The 21,176-nt window shown below is 51.9% G+C and overlaps 7 protein-coding genes across 7 annotated transcripts; 1 reads left to right on the top strand and 6 right to left on the bottom strand.

The window, feature by feature from the left end:
- Positions 1-1,429: 1,429 nt before the first annotated feature.
- P168DRAFT_234023 (RHS repeat domain-containing protein) lies at positions 1,430-5,977 on the bottom strand (the record flags this gene model as incomplete). The annotated part of the gene is made up of 2 exons (XM_024833396.1): positions 1,430-1,549; positions 1,589-5,977. 2 exons carry the CDS (start codon positions 5,975-5,977, stop codon positions 1,430-1,432), a joined length of 4,509 nt encoding a protein of 1,502 aa, XP_024694064.1.
- A 960-nt stretch (positions 5,978-6,937) lies between these two features.
- P168DRAFT_280399 (uncharacterized protein) lies at positions 6,938-8,605 on the top strand (the record flags this gene model as incomplete). Its single annotated transcript, XM_024835865.1, has 6 exons — positions 6,938-6,973; positions 7,031-7,095; positions 7,325-7,328; positions 7,694-7,741; positions 8,246-8,410; positions 8,492-8,605. 6 exons carry the CDS (start codon positions 6,938-6,940, stop codon positions 8,603-8,605), a joined length of 432 nt encoding a protein of 143 aa, XP_024694063.1.
- Positions 8,606-9,260: 655 nt separating this feature from the next.
- P168DRAFT_316994 (uncharacterized protein) lies at positions 9,261-10,559 on the bottom strand (the record flags this gene model as incomplete). The annotated part of the gene is made up of 3 exons (XM_024840065.1): positions 9,261-9,356; positions 9,422-9,582; positions 10,454-10,559. The coding sequence occupies 3 exons, from the start codon at positions 10,557-10,559 to the stop codon at positions 9,261-9,263; spliced, it is 363 nt and encodes a 120-aa protein (XP_024694062.1).
- Positions 10,560-12,009: 1,450 nt separating this feature from the next.
- P168DRAFT_233650 (putative pyruvate formate lyase activating enzyme) lies at positions 12,010-13,193 on the bottom strand (the record flags this gene model as incomplete). The annotated part of the gene is made up of 2 exons (XM_024833377.1): positions 12,010-12,726; positions 12,789-13,193. 2 exons carry the CDS (start codon positions 13,191-13,193, stop codon positions 12,010-12,012), a joined length of 1,122 nt encoding a protein of 373 aa, XP_024694061.1.
- Positions 13,194-13,470: 277 nt separating this feature from the next.
- xlnR (putative C6 transcription factor) lies at positions 13,471-17,297 on the bottom strand. Its single transcript, XM_024841057.1, has 3 exons — positions 16,401-17,297; positions 14,035-16,340; positions 13,471-13,981 (listed from the first exon to the last, which is right to left on the bottom strand). Exons 1-3 carry the CDS (start codon positions 16,849-16,851, stop codon positions 13,838-13,840), a joined length of 2,901 nt encoding a protein of 966 aa, XP_024694060.1. The 5' UTR covers positions 16,852-17,297; the 3' UTR covers positions 13,471-13,837.
- A 307-nt stretch (positions 17,298-17,604) lies between these two features.
- P168DRAFT_288934 (uncharacterized protein) lies at positions 17,605-18,260 on the bottom strand. Its single transcript, XM_024836900.1, has one exon. It carries the CDS (start codon positions 18,049-18,051, stop codon positions 17,689-17,691), a length of 363 nt encoding a protein of 120 aa, XP_024694059.1. The 5' UTR covers positions 18,052-18,260; the 3' UTR covers positions 17,605-17,688.
- ppt1 (protein serine/threonine phosphatase PPT1) lies at positions 18,214-20,448 on the bottom strand (the record flags this gene model as incomplete). The annotated part of the gene is made up of 3 exons (XM_024838077.1): positions 18,214-18,288; positions 19,442-20,172; positions 20,226-20,448. The coding sequence occupies 3 exons, from the start codon at positions 20,446-20,448 to the stop codon at positions 18,214-18,216; spliced, it is 1,029 nt and encodes a 342-aa protein (XP_024694058.1).
- Positions 20,449-21,176: the final 728 nt, after the last annotated feature.

The following is a 21,176-nucleotide window of genomic DNA, read 5'->3' as shown; positions in this document are numbered from 1 at the left end:
ATTTCCAGATACGGTCACCTGCTTCTAGAGCTTATGACATGTAACATGGAGTGAACTAGAAAGGTGGAGAGAGGCGGGGGTAGAGCCCGCGCTTTCTTCGTATGAGAGCAGGGAGTAGACGTCAGGCTGCCCAGAAAATCCAGCCTGGATTACCCTTTTCGGGTAATCCGGTATAGAGAGAGAGAGAGACTTGCATTATCCTCGAATCTATCTCAGTCTTCCGAACGACCCAGTAAAACGCAGACCCAACCTCTTGATCTAGTGATGGGTCTAGATTATAATCCTAGACCTAGTACTGGATCCAGAGCCCTAAATTAGATTATAAGCTTCATAAACATGTTGGTTCTGTATATAATTTAGTCAATTCAGCAAATTTATAACTACCAAGCCTCTTATTCATGTTAAAACTAGGTTAAACTAGATCTAAATCGGATCTTCTGGGGTTCTAGTAACTAGGTATGGGGTGAATTTAGGTTAAAGGCTTTCAACTAGGCTGCGCAAGAATTTGTTCTGATCTAAATCCAGATCTATATCAGAATAGGTCGTTTTGAGGCCTACTCCCTAGTGAGCCCCCCCTTTAGCATACGAACCACCTACCTGCGGGACCGTGCGGTCAGTGGCATCAAAAGAAAGCCCGGAGAATGTCGATCTATACTCGGGTCATAAACACGCACAGGTCATGCAAGATACGTGTCAAGAGTTGGTGTTGTGAAGGGGCTGCATCACGCGTGCATTGCTTGAAAACGCCTACCGGTGCTAAATTCTCATGCACGCGGGACCAGCAATCAGTCTGCGCTCTGGCTGCATGATAGCGTCTCTGACATCGATGGTATCGACAGATATCTTCCTTGGCTAACACTTGCATCGTCCACGGCCTCAGCTCGGACCTTGTCGGATCCGAACTGCGGCACACTCCTAAAAAGGATGCTTCACGAATATTATATCGCCATATGGCAGTAAAAGTTCCTATAGTATATTGGCTTGCTTAGAAAGTGATAGATTATCCAACCGGAATCTCACGAAAAGGGGGGTTGGATATGCACCATCTGCAAGAGAACACCAAATGTTACCTTCAGACCATGTCAAGCCTGCCGATCCCCCTCTAAGTAGCGATTCTTATACACGGTGACTTTTCTCACGGTGGATAATATCCCCTTCGAATGGGGGTATTGATGAGTATATCAGTCGGGCTAATCGTTGGTCAACGTTTTGGCGTAGCGGTTAAGAGGTATTGAGGGAGGGGCCTAGGGTTGTGATAGAAGAGCGGAAGTCACTCATTTTGGATGTTGTTGTAAGGTAGGCATGGTTGGTTCTGAAAGGAGTCTAGAATGTATGGCCACCTGTATTTCGATATCTAGCGGGTCTGTATCCTATTTACATCAGGAGATTGACCGGCGGAGCTGAATATTCATGATGACGATTTGTCCTTCTAGAAACAATTCTCTTTAACGGCTTTCGCAGAGAAAGAAAGGCCTTGCGATGCAACGGCCCCGATGATGGCGCCCTGGACCTTTTCTTTTGCAATATTTGTCAAGCCATAAGCTGCAACCTTCCTCTGGAAGCCAAACCGAATCACATCCCGAGAGACATTGTTGATGGTGTACGATCCCGCTCTTCCCATGCACTCCTTGCCATATCGCCAAACACCGCCAAAAACCCTGCCTGCTACAGGGCCAAGAGAGCCGGCTGCTCCCCCCCACAAGCCATCTTTCATAACGCTGTTCAGTGTTATCTCGTTGTTGTCTGCCAAGTCCCCAAGAGCTCCTCCAAGCATCCCGACAGCAGCCCCAACAGCTGCACCTGCCGCGCACTGAACGACTAAGCTCGCGCCACATGTTGCGATTCCAAGCCCAACACTCGTCACGACACCAAGTCCCAGGGTTATAGCATTTTTCCAGCTATAGTTTACTCCCCAAATGCTGAAGTGACCGCTGGGGTCTATGCGGTTGATGGGGTCTCCGAGACAGTAGGTATACGGGTTGATCTCTCCCGAGACAAAGGGGCTCCACGAGTCTGGGACGTGGAAGCGTTTCAAAACAGGATTATAAACGCGATAGCCGTCTCCCAGGTGATACCACCCGGTGACTGGGTCCCGCCAATGTCCATTGAACGCGACCTCGGACTCTCCACCGAAGCCATATGGGGTGTATGACTGATGATGGAGCTGCTCTGACTGGCTGTCTAGTAGAGTCAGGATGGAATTATGACTGTCGGATACCCAGAGCTCATTCTGCGGACTGCCAGACCCATCTTGCTTGATTTGGCCCCAATATGTTGTCCCGTCTGACACATAGCTGATGCAATCATCGTCTATTTTCGTAGCAATCAATGAGTCCCCCCGGTAGAAGAGAAAGATGTTCGGCCCGTCTGTCACGCGTTGGCATGCCAGCTTCCCGGACGCATCATATTGATATTTGCAAAGTTGCGCGCCGTTGACATCCCGTATTAGAACCAGTCGACTCAGGCTATCGTATTCCAGGCTACGACCCTGCTCGTCTTTGGTCAAACAGCCATTGGCATCATACTCAAGGTCAATATTTGCAGGGTAGTGGTTGTTTGTATTAGAGATTCGAATCAACTGGGTGGGATCATGCTGAGCATATGTGTAAGTCGTTATGTTTGTATCATGATCACTGAAAAGAGTCGCTGTTTCTCTGATATTATCATAATCATCAAATTCAAAGACTTGTTCTTTCAGCTGCTTTTCTTGCTGATCAAAAGGTGCTTGGCTTCCCTCGCATCTATATTGTTTAAGGCGGTTCCGATTGTCGTATATAAAATGCTCTTCTCGTAGAACCGCGTGTTCCCCGTCTGTCAAAGTCCGTGCGGAGATATGACTGGTTTGAGTGTAAGTCTGGCTCAAGATATATAAAATCTCTTGCCTCTTCTTGACTATCCGCTGAATCTCGCGACCAAAGTCATCGTAGTGCAGAATTGATGTTAGTTCTACCTGCTTCTCCTTATCCTCCACACTGTAGACCGTGGGCCGACTTGACATGTCGTATGTGATTGAGACTTTGATGTTCCCCTGTGTCAAAGAGGCAGTTCTGCCATGATCATCATACTGTATGTTCTGCTTTTGCTGATGATGATTGACATATTGTTGCAGTTTACCCGCGAGAGAGTACTGATATTCTGTGGAAAATGTCTTTTCGTCATGGATATGAACTGTCTCCCCTTTTAGCAACGATGAGGGGGTGTAATGGCGTGTGTGTGTACTATCGGCTCCCCTGAGTTGCACCGGCAGGCCAGTTTGCGGGTCGTAATCGAAGGTATCTATGCCGTCACTCCTACTGTGACTCTTGAGTGCGAACTGCAACATAGGATCATAATCTAGTTGGGATTCATGTCCCCTGCTGCATATAGTTCCCATTGGTTCAGGCGCATTGCTTTGATAACTGTGGCTGATAGTGCGCTGGCCGCCAGCCTTCCGCAGCCTAACGCGCCCCAGCCCGTCGAACGACTGTTCCCCCACCGTGGAACCATTGAGACTGACCCTTGCTGGCAGCGGTGCCTCGCTATGCTCTGCATACGCGATCGTAGTTGCTCTAGCATCTGGCCAGGTCGTTTGAATGATGCGGTCAAAACTATCGGGCTGGTACTTTGTGACTCGACCGAGTGGATCTTTTTCTTCGACGAGACGATTCAATCCATCGTAGTAATGTATTTTCTCAGAGTATAGTTGGTTATTTGCCTGATGAAAGACAGTCCGAATAGGAGCACCGGTAACATTGAAATAAGTCTTTGTCGTTCCCTCGCCTTGAATGCCCTTGGTCTCGGTGAGGTTGATTGGATCCGAGCTTGATATTGTGATCAATCCATCGGCTCCAATGACTTTGGAAACCTGGCCCCAGTCATCATACTCCAATTGTTGAGTGGTCTCTTGTTTTTGCAGCTGCCCGTCATCTGTTGTAAGCCAGTCAAATTGGGTCGTTTGAACACATTGCCCTTGCGCATTGTAGTCATGTGTCATGAGGGGGTAGAAATTCTCGGACTCCTGGCTTTCAACATGTTCGTGGCTTTGTCTCTCGACACGACAGAGTCTTTCTAGACCGTCAGTGATAGTACGTGTTTTCACCCCCTTGGCGTCTGTCACCGTGGTTTGAGTGCCGGCTGTCCCCTCGAGCAAGGTGTATTCATGCCTTCGTACTGTCTCGTATCCCGTTCCAGGGTTGCTCGTGGTCTTGACGATTTGACCTAGTAGGTTGTATTCAAAGTGGTCCTCCACACCGGCATGGTCTCTATGGGTCGTGGCTAGCCCATGCACCGTCGAATAAACAACATGGTCATCGACGACATGACCGTCAAAACTGGTTACCCTGGTTGACACAGCCAGTCGATCGTCCCGCCTTAACTCGTAGCTCCAGTCTTTCGTGGTAACACTTTGGTCCAAATGTCGGCTCACGTGTTGCAGGAGACGTCCATGATCGCTACTTATGGGCTCATCCACATACTTGAATCTGTTCCTCTTGACGACATCGCTATTTTCGTAACCTATATGCTGCTCGGCGGCCACATAATAAGATGTTACTGCACCCGCAGCCGTTTGGATTTGACAATACTTGTAGCTCTCAGTTCGGATCGGTGCCGGAAATCCAGTGTCTGGGGGTATCACGGTTTGTGTTTTCAGATAGCGCTTGAATCCATGCGGATCTGCCGGACATCCTAGCTCGCTGGATTCGGCGGCACTCTCACCGGCAGTAGCATAGTAGGTTCGGCTCACCACCACGTTGTCGGGTCCAATATCCTTGGTTGGATTGCCCCATTCGTCAAACTCGAATCGAGTGGTCTCAGACCGAGAGGATCGTGTTCTTCCATCATTGTATGTCTTCGTGATCGATTCTGGCATCTGGAAGTAGGCAAGCTGATCTTCGAATAGGACAGAATCAGAAAATGGGTATCTAGTTCTCTGGGTTGTGGTGCAATCCCCATTTTCTTCCACAGATTTCACGAGGAGATGAAACCGATTATAGGTATAGGTTGTTCTGGAGCCGCCTTCAATCTCAGCCATTGTCCAATACTCGTAATCGTTATGTGCCTGGTATAGATTGTCTTTGTCGTGTTGCAGCCAGTAGACATCGCCGAGCCCAAGGAAGTTCTGTTCAGAATAGCAGTATGCGGTTTTGATTTCGGGTTGACCATTGCCGGGTTTCATGACATGGGATGTAACATATGGAAGGGAGTAACACTCCTGGCTGGATGGTGGAAGTATATGACCTCTATCATCATAGCCAATCTCCTCCTGAAGACCCGAAGGGCTGGTAACATACGAAAGACCAATGAACGGGTTACCGATGTGGTATCTGAATGTCCAGGATGGCGCCTGAGGAAGAGGCAACACAAGCCTCGTGAGCATGTCATGTTCTATGTAGAGGCTGAGCTCGCATTGCTCCGAATTATCCGCCGCTCGCAGAATCCGCCGAGGATTGATTCCATAATCAATTGCAACCTGCATCTGAGAACTCTCGCGAATTACAAGAAGTCGGGGATACCCTTCATGGCTTTCCCATGTGAGTTCTATACAGCGACCGCTTGCCGTGTAGATCAGACCAGGCACGTATCTGCCACACTTGCTGTTATCTTCCAGAACTTCGATCTGTCCTGACTTGTGGATCACATGGTAGTCAGACCCATGTTTTTTCACTTTGAAGGTCTGAAGTTTCTGGTCGGGAAGTAACAGATCGCCCCCCTCATCTATGACACGAAACCGCTCGCCAGTGGAGAGATGGAGGATGCCATTTCTCCAGTCATAGTAGCTAAGGTTGAACGACCACCCCTTTCCTAGTCCAAGGTCCAATGAGTTCAATGGATCAAACACCAGGCTCAACTTGAAGGGGGGGCAGTTCCTAGCATCTGTTGGCGCGTCCCAGATGTCGATTGCGCATGTGAACTGACCAGTGCGCGGATCCACTCCTTTCTCCAAGAGGTTTCCAAAATTGAAGGCCTGGGTATAGAATGGAGGCTGATCGAATAGCATGGTTGCTTGGGGGAAAACAATCGTCAGCTTGCACTATTGTATGTCCGAAGCTAGAAAAGACGGGTTTCTTGAGTACTCAATGTAATAGTTGATTGAATAACAACTGTGTGTGATCGTATGAGCAGCTAAGTTCAGACCTGGCCGGTAATTCAGTGTCGAGGGAAAAAAAAAGAAATTGATCCAGGAAGAGATGGGTTGCGCCTCAACTTCGGAATTTAAACGCAGCAAAAGATCGTTCTTCACTTTTGCTCTTAAGGGAGTATAGCACCTGAATGGTCCGTATTTTGAAATATCCTGCAGAGCTGCCCGGAGTTGATTCTCTATATTACCGCAAAAGGTAGGATACCTACGAAAGGTGGGGAGGAGCTACACTCAATGTGAGCTTCGACGACGGAACATGCTACGTGTCGCATGGGTTTCAACGCAGCGGAGACGACGTTGAATCAGGATGCTTCTTCGAGAACCCGATGGGTGTGGGTGTCGATCACTTTCCTCCTCGTATTCGGAGATTGACAGATGCTGCCCGTCGTAGTTGGCTTTTACATGCTTACGATGCACAAAATAACCCCTCCTTCTCTGGGATATCTCCCTCCTCTTCTCTCTGATATGCTTGAGGCACTTCTGCCATTCGTCCTCCGATGGAGTGAAGACACATACTATAGGACCTGTGGTGTGGAAGGCAGAGAAGTAACCAATGACCTATGTTCGCAGTCTCAGAGACAGGATGTTGATACTTCTAGGGCTTAGCTCCAGACTCCAGTAGCTATGTGTTACTGTTTGTATGGCTATGCAGGTGAGGTTGCCATTTCCGGACTTGGTGCAGTCTGCGTATATCAGGATGGTATTGGACAGTGCTTACAATGTCACCTGCGCAAAGCTGCTTCTGTGATATCCTGCTCTATCAAATTTAATCGGAGCAAAACCAGCTGAATTGATTCCCCCGGCCGTGCTTGAAGCAACATGTCCACGTCATCAAGTTGTCGTCAAACAAGAAAAGTACAAAACGTACACCATACTCTCATGGCTAGCCTCGCACGCCTAATCACTTCTTAGCGTGCCGAAGATTTCCCACACAATCGCCGAGAAAAGCACTCGGCTGAAACGGTATGTGAGATCATGTAAGTTTTACCAGAATAGGAATCACGGATGTCTCATCTTAACATTCCACGGTGCATCGGGCAGTTCGTCCCTCTGGATCAAGCACAAATATGCAGCTCTAGTGAATGAGGGGCTCGTGTGCTATAGTTGGCACGCAGGGGGCCAGATAGACCGATGCATGACCGCCCAAAGGCTCCGACAATTGAATTTTTGTATTTTGTTGAGGGCGAGATAAAAACGCTTTAAAAGGAAGGTAAGATAGATGATCTCATTCTACAGAGAACTATGGAGAAGTATGAAGCTATTTAGATGTGGAAGCAGAGGATATCCTCCTTCCGGGTGGGCGCTAGCCCTAATCGGGTGGCTGATGCAGTGGTCTATTGCGTCAACATATTTGATTATCTGCGTAAACAGGGTGACAGTCACAAACCATTGGAAGCATTTAGAGAACTGCAGGCACCGGTTGAATATTAGGTAGGAAAGCAGACTGCTTTTCAGCTCTCACAGCGGGGTTGGGCTGTAGCCGGACTGTAGGGCCGCCATCATAATTGGATAATGCCCTCGCGGGGCATCCAGCTGAAGGGCCGCACAGACTGTGACTGCTAACTGCTGCAGCAGGTCAGCTTAAGTAAATATCCAGGTGCTCGGCCCTCCTTTGTATACCATGTAAGTCTAACTGCCCGCGGGCCGAGCCATGCGGCCACCATGGACTAGTCTGACAGGCGCCCAAAGCAATTCCTCAACTCATTGCTGATCTATACTTGAGCTGTAAATATGCACAGGCCATCCAATATACGTGTTACGAGTTGGTGCCGGTATTGTATTGCGGTTCCATGCATCACTTACACGCGTGTCCATACAGTAGTCCATGCTGCATGCGGGCCGCCCTGCCCTTCTACTGGACCAGGGCAAGCAAGGCTGTAAACTCTAACGCTTGTGGAGAGATACTGGTACTCTAGTGCTCAGTCGGCGTAGTAATGTCCCTATAACCAATAATATGGACATATATGTGATTGGCTGGCACCAACGCCACTCGTGTCTCACGTTTTCTCTTGCAGAAAATGATCTATAGGTGATATACTCTTGCGAACGATGATAACCTCCGTGGAAACACTAGCAATGAAATCCCGGTTCAGAATACCAATTCTCCATATGATGGCGAATGTTTAGGTTATTACCAGGTTCTCCGAGGGTCCTAGTATCCCCGTCTACGGGTTTCAACTCGATCCTCTCTGTAGATCCAGGATAACTGGTGAGCATATTTGCGAGCAAAAGATCACCGGCCTGAATACCCGGTGTCATAAAATCATACAAATTTCCACATATACCCACGCTGTAAGTGACATGCCATGAATGGCCAATACCTTGGGACTTGATCGGTGATTGAGTGGGATCGTTGTTACTGGTATGATGCAGGCAGACGGAAGCCGGAACTGGCTCAAATCCAACTACGCTCTCAACGAGAACCCCGAATATGACCTTGTGAACGAGATGCCTGTCCTTACACTGCAGGATATATTCCACTCTTGAATCCCCTCAACTACATTCGGCCGCAAAGTATAGAGAACAGGGCTTCCCATCCACTTAGCCATTTTCAAGCCAGTATTATAAATCTTGTACCATAACCCATCCGATTGATTGGCAACTTCTTCGTATGCAAATTGGTGGTGTTGCTTTGACACAAAAAGAGAAGACCTTGTCAATAGTAGTCAGTAGCCAGCATATAAACCCCCCTTCCTCGGCTTTTCCACCTCGAAAGAAGTCAAACAACAATGACCTGGTTTTCTACTCTCCTCATGCCCCACGGCACCCCAGAGCAGCAGTGGCTTAACAGCGGCCGACTCATCTGATCCAGGAAGACGACAGACAGCGTTTATAGCAAGACTGAAACTACCCACCACATGGATCCCTGACTTCAATTTCGCGAGCCCAAGACGGCCAAAGCGATAAACAACACCAATACAACCCCAAGCGCACACGCGAGGGCAAGCGTACTACATCCGCATGTTGTGGTCATGCCGGTATTGCTTACTCTGGGGAAATGAGCGGTTGGTTCCATTTTAAAACCTCGGTGTTCGTCTGGTAGATTTTGATGTTGATCAGAAAGATTGACTGCAAAAACAGCCAGTGGAAAAACAGCACTACATGTCAAAAAAGGCAAAGAATATCGCCAGGGAAGTCCCAGCTAGTACGTCTTCCGTTGCGCGCCCACGGGGAGTGTGACTCGGAGAGTGGTCCGTTTGTTGGCAAACGTGCTCCATTCGTGGGTAGCGGCCCCATGCTTGTGAGGAACGCATTGTACATCAAGTATAGACCCAAGAGAAGAAGTTGGGGAAGGTTGGCTACCAGGGAAGTGGTGAGAATCGATTCGGAGCTACCGCTCTTGTACTTGGATGTGGCGACGATGGCGTTAGGACGAAGAGCTCCGAATCCCAAGGTTAAAGCGGTTTTCACCCCCACAAGGCTGTATCCTTTCACCACGAAGACGATTTCGATGATTACACATGCTAGCCATCTATGGATAGTTTTATCAGTCAGTTTTATGCCGAGAACCTGTTGGATCGAGCAACCCTTGTCACGTACAAGAATAGGCATCCTGCCCAGCGTCGAGCTATCCCATGCCTTCCTAGCCAAATGTCACCCTCAACCCAAGGCTGCGGAGGATAGGAAGCCAAAGGAATGTACTCGCCGGTCTCGTCAACGCCAGGGAAAATCGAGTCATCTGAATTTAACAACAGACAACGGCCTCTTGGCGCCTAGTCTGGGCGTCAAAAAATTGAATCCACGGCGTCGCCAATAGTTGCTAATATTAGCTCTTGAGACATGAGAAGACACCCCAATATTGACACAAGTTCTACCACATTACAGATAATAGCATTGTATAGAAATCACTAGACTGTACTTCAACTGACATTCGTGGTCTGCATCCGTTATCAAACAGCAATCAATCCTATAGTATCCTGGTAGGATAATCCTATTACTAGAATTTTTCTGGGCTTCTGAGCTGCTGCATCAGTTATAGAGTATTATATCTAGAGCACAGATCTAGTATATGACCTGTAGGATCAGGTTTGGTTGCCAACCTGTCCTGTTCACTATATATTCTAAGCAAGCAAATGAGATAGATGATCAAGTCCTAATCTGTATCCCGGTGATATTTATAACTGATATTATTCAGATTCCACGACTCATACTTGCTGGAGCATTAATCTTGTACTTTCTGTGAAAGGTCCAGGAAGTGAACATAAGCAAGCACGGGCAGTGTGGCATCGTGCGATGATAGGAACATGTCGGATTACTTAGGGTGGCTATCATCCTTGGTGACAGCAAGAAGATTGAAAGTCCCATTCTCAAGACTATTCCCATACGTAGACATACAATCTTCAAGCTCCACCCAGCTCATGCTTCTTGGTGTTTGCAGGGCCATATTGCGCAGCCAGCAAGTCACGTAGCTCGCCTGGTCTGAAGACTTGTACTGCGCCATGGCGTCGCGTCCGCAGTCGGGGCCAACTGAAGCGCTTTCTTTCTAGAAACTCCGGCGTGACCACCAGGCCGCTGTAGTCGTTCAATGTGGTGGTCATGAACACCGCCGAGTTCCACAAAAGATGGAGAGGGAATGAGCTCAGCGCGAGCATCGGCCAGAACATCACTTCGGGTCGCGTAATATGCGGGCAGGTTCACGTGTCGAATGAATCCCGATGACAAGCCACCTTCTCCGCCTGTGAGCCGTGTGAACTCCATTGCGCGCTGGCGCGGTGAGACATTGCATGTTGTAATTGCTTGCACTGACGAGGACGGTCGTAATTACGTTGATCGCATAGTGGAAGCGGCTGTCAATGCTGCGAGTCTGACCGCAGTCATGGCCGAGAATCACGCCTAGCCCGTCCTCGCTGGGTGGATACTTGGTCCGAAGGTAAGCAGTGGCTGCGATGTTAAGACACAGGCAAATTGTGATAAAGATTCTCGAGAGTAGAGCACCCGATCCCCACCCGTGGAAGGCCTTGGAGTCAGAGGGTGGCTGGCGCTCTAATGAACTATACTGCGTGCCCGATTGGAGAACGGTTCGAGAGTACCAACCCCTCGTAGACTCCCAGGTCGTGCGTTTGCTGACCTTGGCTGAGGGTTTTTCGTGGGGTGTCCATATATAGCGTGTCTGGGGCTTAGTATAGTTTGCCTTTGTGGTGCACTGTTTTTAATTGCAGGTTCAAAGCCCAGCAGGGATGCTTGCGATTATAGAAATTTCCCGAAATGTTGAGATCGGAGTGGATTGGTGCGTGTCAGGTTGAACCTATGGAAGAATCAGCCCAGTTGTTTAAGTAGTGATACCTATTCTAAGAAATTGTGATAGGTATGGTGTATATGATCAATAGTATGGGATTCTATCAAGTATCATGTCTAAGACAATCCACCCTGATGACTTAGACAAATCCTTCTGGTAGATGACCTGTGCAGCCCCTCTACATGTACATGCAGCCCTCATCAACATCCCCACACCACTATCCACAACATCCAAACATCACGAAATATGAAACGAACCAGAACTAAACAAGCCTAGCCCCCAAAGAGTAGTATATCAGGTAGTAACTCGTCAGGCACAAACACACACTACGAATACCCGGCCCATTCAGCCTAAACACCCCATGGACCCTGACCATCCGGCACATCTAGCCCTGGCCCTGCCCCCCCTAAACACGATCCAGGAACGGGCCCCCTATGGATATTAAAGAAAAAGACTCCCCCGCACTGGATGCCACGCGACCGCGCAGGATCCAGGATCGATATCCCCGTCGATCAGGCTCGCTGCTCGCATCCTGGGAGATGACCAGCTACCGGATGAGACTAGCCCCAACCCCAGCACAGGACGGACGGGCCCGTTCAGCCGAGAACCAACACCCGGATCTACCGGAGTGATGATGATGATGACGTCGTCGTCATCATAGGTGAAACATGCTTTGGTTCTCGTTGGCTTCGCAGAACCGCCACAACCCCGCTGCTACGGCGGCGTCTCGGACGGAGCCGAGTTCGTCGTCGCGTACGGCACGGTTGATCTCTGCGTAGCGGACGTCTGAGGGGGATGAATGTTCGCCAGTCGTAGTCCGCGACGTGCGCTTCTTCTTCCCCACGTGCGCATCCGGATGGTACTGCTCCATGATATGCACGTACATATCCTTGGATACATTCTCAGCCAGCCAGCGCATGATCTCACGGCCCTCGTCCTCCTTCCCTGGCATGACCAGATGGCGGAGCAGGACGCCCCTTTTGGCGATGCCGTCTGAGGTAAAGCTCAGGTCGCCGACCTGCTGCTGCATGGCTTTGACGCTCTCCATGGCTGTCGCGGTGTAGTTTTCTGCCTTGAGCAGGCGCTTCGACGTGCTGTCTTTCCACACTTTGAAGTCCGCTAGGTAGATGTCTACTAGCCCGTCTAGCAGTGCCAGCGACGCTAGCGAGTCGAACGACGACGTGTTGTAGACGATCGGAATCTTGAGACCCATGTCCCGCGCGGCTAGGATCGAGAGCGCCACTTGCGGGACCACGTGCTCGGGCGTGACGAGGTTGATGTTGTGCACGTTGCCTACATCTTGGAGCTTCAGGTACCAGTCTGCTAGTTCCTCTGGTGTCAAATCGAACCCGTTCCGTTGATGCGAAATGTCCTAACAGTCATTGAGCAACCAACCGATCGAAAGAAAATACTAGTTGGGCGAAGACAGCATACATGATTCTGACAAAAAACACATCGCAAATTACACCCCGAGAAAAACACAGACCCACTCCCATGAAACCCCTGAATACAAGGTTCCTCGCCCCGATGAGGCGCAATGACGTTTACCTTGGCCGTCTCAGCCCCGATCAGACACACCCCCGTCGTCTCGTACCGGTTGACCCCGCAGAGCCGGGGACACAGGTTGCAGTTGCGGAGGTGCGCGTAGGCCTGGGATCTCTTCTTTGCGGCGTCGATCGAGCTGAGCATGTGGTAGCGTGGGATGTAGTCGTCTAGGAGGTAGGCTGGGGGGATGCCTACGAATCGCTTGGGGGTGTAGGGAGGGAGTATACGGGGTGGGAAGGGCCGCGCTAGAAGGCGGGGGGAGGCGAATCGCAGGGGTCGCTGGAGTGTGGTCATGATGTACTAGGTAGGCACTGACGCTGGTGGGGTGGAGTCAGCCCATGTCGTATGACGGTCACGGTCTGGTCTGATTCTCGGATGGAGAATAGGAACGACGAGGATAGTCAGGTCGCTGTTGAAGAGATGAAGGGAAGTGATAGACATTCCAGCAGTGCGTCATGGTATGAGAAGATGAGTCAGCACTCTCCATCAATCATCTTCGAGCATTATTAACAAATGGCGATTCAAAACATAGATAGATAGACGAAATAGGGGAAATGTGTAATATCAGAATGGGTATCGATTCATATACAATAAGAAAAATAATGTACAGAGAGTGGCAAAAGCCACATATGTGCCACCAATGCACCGCGCAGCGAACAAACCATGATGCCACGGGCCAAAGGACCCCAAGAGAACAACATATGAATCGAGCAGATAAAGCTAGAAGAAAGATAAGGTAAATCCAAATCAAAAAAGGGTAAGTCAATATTGGTCCACCGCAAAAACTCCCCAACCCCAGGCTGTAGAGTCCCTCGCGGCCGATCAATCAAAATGGGTCGTTGAATGCACATCACATCGTCATAATGCCAGTATCCCGCTAGGTAAGGTAAGGTAGGTAGGTATATATAGATCCCCAAACGCCAATCACACGGCTCGCCTTATAGGGCGAGTCCGCTGCCATCGCCCGTCCAGCGGTAGAGAGCCAGCACTTCCCGCCTGCGCTGTTGTTGCTCGCCAAAATCTTCCGGCACGCGTCCGCGCACCTGCGCGAGCGCTGACCGCATGACCTTGCGGAAGGTTCTCTGGGAAGGGTTAGCAAGGTAGATAGATTCAAGGGAGAAAAAGGAAGACGAACCTGATACTCGGTATTCAGTGTCACGACGCACGCCTCATGAGCCCGGACGATGGTCTCGCAGGCGCGAACCACGCTGGGGCTGGCCCCGCCTTGCAGCTTGTCGGCCGCCAACAGCAGCAGAAAGCTGCCCTGCAGCAGGTAGATGCCGAAGAAGAAGGGCATGAAGCTGAGATCCGGGTCGTATTCCAGGATGTCGGCGGCGGCTTCGGCGGCGCCGACCGCGTGGCTCATGGCCGAGATGAAGGACTCGGACGAGATCCAGAGGTCGTGATCCTCCAGCAGGTTGATGGGATCCCACTTGCCGGCTAGGAGTATGTACAGCACGTGCATGATGTGCGTCCCGTAGGCGACTACCATCTTGGTGTGCACGATCGACTCGTGCACGCGGGACCCCAGGTGGCTCCCTGACCGGCCCTCGGGGCTCACGTGGTCCATATGTGAGCCCTCCAGCGCGGCCTCGGTCTCGACGGTGCCCAGGGCAAGGCTACTGGTGAAGCGGGCATCGAACTCTTTCAGGCTCTGCCCGTAGGTGTCTAACTGCCGGGTGATCTCCAGCAGCTGGCGTTCGCACTCGGAGCTAGTCCGGAAGCCCAGCCCGAACCGGGGGTGCTCCTTGGCCTGGTGCAGGTCGACGATCCCGCCGAGGATAGTCATGAGCGGCAGGAAGTAGCCGAACATGCTGTGGCCCGAACACTCGAGCGGCGGACCGACCGAGCGGTAGCTGGCGCCCGCGAAGTCGCCCGTTTGCCACAGGTCGTCATTCATCGGCTGCAGCAAGCCCGAGCACTCGGTATCCAGGAGTGTGAGGGGCCGATTGTAGCAAAGGGCCAGGTGACGGTCTGTGGCGAAGAGCAGCCACCAAAGGCGCCGGCGCTCCTCACGGCCCTCCTCGGTCACGGTGACGGCTGAATTGCCGCCCCCACCGCCGCCGCCGCCGCCGCCGCCGCTGACCGAGGTCAAGAGCGAAGGCAGGTTCCGCTTCGCCGGGTCATTGGCGTCGAGGTCGCCGTCCGGGTCGCCATCCGCCGGCGGCGGGGGCGGCGAGTTAGGCGGCAGCTCCCGACCCAACTTCAACTCGCGGGCGAGGGCCCACGCGGCCGTCCACCACCGCATGCTGGCGGACTTGTACTCGCTGGCGGAGACCACGGTGGCCAGGTGCACGTAGGTGGCGACGTCGTCCACGACGGCCGTGGCGCTGCTCTGGGCGCCCAGCTGATCCATCGACACCCCAAAGCCGCCGAGAGCCACGCCGTTGATGACCATATTGGCGGCGTAGTTGGGCGATGCCTCCCCGGGGGCGGGCCCGTGGATCAGTGGGCGCAGCAGGCCGACCGTCAGCTCCAGCAGTTTCTGGCAGACCCGCCCCCGCGCGGACGGAGGCGAGGTCAGGAACGCGGCCTCGCTAGTCTGAGCGGCGACCCAGAGCATGCTCGCCAAGAGGGCGGGGCTGCAGACGCGCGGTTCGGTGGGGTGAAGGAAGGACTGTTTCCGGAAGATGTAGGCCACCACGTAGGGGGACAGGGGCGACAGGTGTGAGGGCGAAAAACTGGAGAAGTAAACATCCAGCAGATCACAGGCCAAGGACTGGGGGATGATGGACGCGATATGCGGCAAGACCGGCTGCAGGACAGGGTAGCGTAGCGTGGGGAACGGAGGCATGGTGAACGAGGGGAAGTTGGCGGGGGACGGGGATGGAAGTGGGAGCCAACTCGGGGATTGGCCCTGTGGCGACAGGCCCATAAACGGGGCCTGCTGGTGCTGATCGCTGGCGTGGCCGCCCAGTCGAAACTGCTGGAGGGAGGTAGCATTCGATTCGTGCGGGTTCACCAGCGCGTACGAGCCGTCATGATAGCCGGAGTTCAACCCCTGACTGGCGGGCGGGGACCGCGTGGTGGTGGTGGCCGACTGCAGCATCTGCAGTGATCGGAGATCGGGCACGGATAGGGGGGGACGGTTCGAGTCGCTCATGGCGGACAGGTGGTTTAACTGCAAAGCATCGATGCTAGGTCCCAAGGGTGCCTGCGAATGGGACTGGGCGTTCTGCACGTCCACCATCGGACCGGACAGGTCCCCGTGGGCCAATTGCGACTGGGTGGGTGCCGAGAGGGTGCGGGCGACGTCGAAGGCCGGATCATACCGTCCCTGCACCTCGTGCGACGAATGGTCTGGAGGGGTCTGGCCATTGGCGGCGGTGCCATTCGACGAGGGATCGGAGCCGATGGTACCCGCAGCGACGGCGAGGTCTTTCTTCGACGCTTTCCCCCGCTTCTTCCGTTCCCGTGCATATTCGCAGGTTAATCCGAATTCTGCTCGGAACATCATTAATATAACCCGCGTGGAGAGTATATAGTGGGATATATACATACCAAGACAATGGGCACATGGATTCTGACCGTCGCATTTGGTACGCAACTGGTTACACTGGTCACAAGCGCGACTGATTCGCCTCCGCACGGGGGCGGAGGCTGAGTTTTTGCGAATGGCGGAGCGAGCCTCAGCCAAGGGATCGCGCGGGGTAGACGATTTCACGGCGGACATGGAGGCCCGAAGCGCGCTCTGGAGATTGGGGTCGTTCTGGCCCTGATTCTCATCTCCATACAGAGACAGATCTTTGGGGGAGGATCGTAAGGGCGCCGTGGGGTCATTCGGCGCGACCCCACCGGCCTCACGTGACAGCTGCAGCTGCTCCAAGGCATACTGCGAACCCTCGGCCAGCGTATCGAGGCCGACCGTCCGGGAACGAGACATCCTGGTGACGTAGGGAGAGGCGAAAGGAGAGAAGGAATTAGCGAAATGCGAGAGAGAGGATATCGACATCCTCAGTGGATTTTCAGTGGTCACGACACGGGGTGAAACTAGTCGTCCATATGGGGAACTCGGACGAGGCTCCGAGGATTGACAGGTCGGTGGAAATCAGTTAATGTCGTTGTGGATATTAATAGTTCTCGGAGACGGGGGCCGCAAGGCCCCAAGGGCAGGGAATGGGGGTGTATTGGTGGAGTAGAAGGATGGATGGTAGTGGGAAGTTGAAGTTGTCAGTTGTCGATCGTGGGAGGAAGGGAAAAAGGGAAAAGAAGAGAAAGGCTAGGCAAGAAAAAAGTGGATAGTGGATAGAGGAAGTAATATAACCTCTCACTGGCCTTATTGTATTACATGTTTTTGATCCGGGAGCAATACCGATCAGGAGAGGGGGAGATGAGAAAAGAGATTAGGATAGCTCGTTTGTGGTGAGAGACTTGCAGGGGTTGTTGAAGCTAAATTAATTATCTGGAGGAAGTCTGGAGTGGCGGACCGAACACGAGAGAAAAACCACCCCAGACCAGACGCTCTCCACACTGGGCTAAAATAGTCCTTCATCTTATTTGGGTCAGATTATGGGTGGAATTTACCAATTATTATTTGAATTGTACAGAACATTATAGAAATATCATAAAATATTTATAAAATATTTATAGAGTCTTATAAAAGATAAATAATTTTATAAAACTGGAAAGATCAATTCATAGATATACAAATAGATATATTTATAATGATTATAAATATTGAAAAAAAAAAAAAGTATAGACACATAGAATACTAAACACTACCTATAAAAAAAGGCCAATCCAAAGTAAGACAAGTCAACTCTCCACAGCCGTTGATAGGAGGAGAATCTCATCGAAGTCGATTCCACCGCCCAAAGAGAAACCGTACAGCAACCAACTCCTTTTCAGAAAGCGGGGGATGACCGTAGCCGACCTGCTCGACTGCTTCTGGCGTGCAGAAGGATCCCTGTCCGTCGTTAGACACTGTGGCAATCCCCAGCAGCAGCAACTTCTTCTCCGCCTGTCCGGGGCTCCTCTCCCCCTCGTCGTCTGCCCTCGTTTCGACTGCCGCTAGCTGCCGATGTTCCTGGTCCTGGTCCCGGATGGCCAGCTCGACAACTGCCGGCTGAGCGGATTGAAAGGATGCTAGTTTCTGCGGTGCAAACACCTCGTAGTCTTGCCAGTGTTGGGACTTGGCGAACAGGGTGCTCATGCGCCGGTCTGTTTGATTCCATTGTCAACCTTGTTATTATGATGATCCTTATTTTTGATGGTCATGATCGCTTTGACTTCTGACATCTGACTCTGACTCTGACTCTGACGTCTAATGTCTGATGTCTGATGCCTGACGTCGGACGTCGGTGGGGGGACTGGTTCAACGCACACAGGTAACATTCGGCGAAGAGCCATGGCGCATCATACCAGGCGGGATATCCCCGCTGCTGGAGCTCTTGCTTGGATGCCGCGATCGCGGGTTCGTCATTATCATCATCATCCTCGAGGGGTCTAGACCAACAATCATTAATATGTCTTTCTTTTTGCTTTCCTCGTATTCTTGCTTTTTCTTCGTCGACTAGGAGTTGTAAAAAAAAAAAAAAAACATACATCATTCGTCGATTATGCTGTAACTCATACTTCAAGGCTCCCAGCGCCCCGATGATCGTCTTACCCTCTCTGCACCGGTCCTCCCCCGTGGCGTCTCCGACGCTGCGGTGGAGGTCATTAATGGCGCCGGTCTGCGAATATAAGTTAGTTGTTTGTCACAAAAAGAGGGAGACTAAGACAGCGTACGAGGATTATCGGCCACCGTTCATGCGCGGACATTGTGGCTGATTTGGAACGGTTGGCGGGGTCTTCTGGCGCTGCGGTCTGCTGGTGAGCGGGAGTGGGGGAGGAGGGGCATGACGACACGGCACTGACCGTCGGAGCCCATTGCGGGAATAGTAAGATCTTTTATGGGTGGGAGAGAGGGTTGGAAATGAGAAGAGGAGAGAGGATAGATAGATAGAGGGGGGGAAGACAGCGATGAGAAGAAGTTCGAGGTGGATATGTAGTGGAATACAAGATTTTCCTACAGATCAACAACTGGCAAGATTCAAGCCGGATCATAGATCGGACTCAATCTCAGCCGAAGAAATACTGACTACTCCATGTTACAAAATAAAATAACAATCACAACAAAACAAAAAGATACGCCTGGAAAGATATCGAATTCGCTATGCAAAACGTGTCGTCGTCCTCCCATCGTGATTCAATACATACATGCAGCGCTCGGGTATCCCGTATCCCAAGACAAGACATCTACTCCAAGATCGCTTTTCCCCCTTTCCTACGCCAGGGTATCGGTCTATCTACTAGGTAGGCGAGTTATGCCAGCGTGTGGAACCCTAGTCGGGAGATCCTCTGCCTCGCTGCTGGATCGCCCACGAATGCGCCTAGGACATAGAAAAAAAAAAAAAAAAAAGAGAAAAGAAAAGAAAAATATAGTCGAAGAGATATAAGATAATCCCTCACATCGTACCGGACATGAGCGAATTCTGTGCGTAGGCCTAGAGGAAGACAGATTAGCATCGGCTGGACACCAATGTTGAAGCGAGACTCACCATCGGCTTGATGTCCGGGTGCGGCACGGCGTCGAAGACCTGGTACTCCAGCTTGAGCTCCGGTCCGATCTTGATGAACGCGCCCTTGTTCTCCGTCGAGTCGCAATACTTGGGCGCCGAGAACACCGTGATACACCGCCCGTCGTGCTCCACCTCGTACCCCTCCATGCGAACCTCGTGCGAGCGGATGATGGCCTCCAGCCCGTTGTTCTCACAGAACCGCTTGGTGATGTCGGGGCCAAACTGCAGGCCAACGCCGCGCTTGCTGGGTCCGCGACCGGGTTCCGTCTGCGGGTCGGTCCAGAGCATCTCCATCATCAACCCCTGCTGGCCCGGCTGCCGCTGGTTGTGACGGTTCAGCTTCCGGATGTCGTCCAGGGTGATCTTGTCGTCGGAGAAGAGACCGCCGTGGAGGACGAGATACTTGTCGCCGATCAAAGTGGCCAGGGGCAGGGCGGAGAAGGATTCCGAGAAGACCTTGAAGACCGTTTCGTTGTACTTGGCCCGACACTCGCCTTCAAATCCATACACCTTGTTCATGTCGTCCGTCTCGTGGTTGCCGCGGTTGAGGAAGATACCGTTGGGGCGCAGCCACTTGTAGGCGTAGAGGAGAAGGGCGATCTCCGTAGACCACGAGCCGCGGTCCACGAAATCACCGTTAAATAGGTAGGCGTGCGTATCGGTGGGGTATCCGTTGAGGCGGAAGATCTCGAGCAAATCGAAGAATTGTCCTAGTCCTATTAGGCGTTTTTTCACCAGGATACATAAGTGGGGGAAAACTCACCATGCGTGTCACCGCACACCGTCAGGCGATGATCCTGCTCGACGCCAATCTCGACCATGGTGGGCTCCGCGTATACCAGATCCTTGACGGCCTTGATGATCTGGAACACATACTTGCGGTGGATCTTCTTGCCGTTCTTGAATCGCTCAATCATATCGTCGATAAACTCCTGGGTCATCTCGTTCTCGATCCGCACGCCGTCGTAGCTGGCGTCGACCGCCATCGAATCGATGTCGAGGCCCTCAAACGCAGACGGCGGGTCACTGATCTCAATCGCCTTTTCAAACTCCAACCGGCGCACCAGCTTCTCGCACTCGGCCAGCTTGATCTTCGCATCGCGGTTACCGGGCTCCTTCCTCACCACCGTCTTGAAATCCTTCAGGGCATCCTTGTAGTGGAGAATGGCCGTGTTGGCCAGCGCTCGCCTCCAGTACGCCTACCGACAGTCAGTCCACCGACCAAAGTATATCCCGCGTAGCAGCGCATCCGATCCACCGCATGCGGTGTTCGAGTTTAACGCACCTTAGTGTAAGACGAGTCCAGCTCCAACGCCTTGGTGGCGTCCGCGACAGCAAAACCGTAGGCCTCAAGTTTGATGTGGCACTGTTGAGATCGTGGTAAGTCATTTGCAAATACACCCGAGCCACCGAAAAGAGCAAGAAATGCAGGAAAGAGAGGAGTTGCTCGTCCCGGAGTCACAACGTACCTGAGCCCGATTGCTGAAGAACGACGGCTCGCGATCATATTTGTCGATAGCTTGCGTGTAAAAGTCGATGGCGGTAGGCCAATCATGCTGACCAAAGGCCTTGTTGCCCTGCACTTTAAGGGCAGTGGCAGCCTCGAGATCCGGCGAAGCCATGGGGTGGAATTTGTTGCGAATAGTCGGGGGCGAAGGAGGGGTTTTTCCAAATGAGGGGAGAAAAGCGTGGGGTTCACTCTCAAGGGAGGGGA

The sequence above is a fragment of the Aspergillus campestris genome (assembly GCF_002847485.1).
Source record: "Aspergillus campestris IBT 28561 chromosome Unknown P168scaffold_4, whole genome shotgun sequence".
NCBI lineage: Eukaryota > Fungi > Ascomycota > Eurotiomycetes > Eurotiales > Aspergillaceae > Aspergillus > Aspergillus campestris.
Note: the sequence above shows the minus strand (reverse complement) of the source record. Positions and strands in the feature narration are given on the sequence as shown.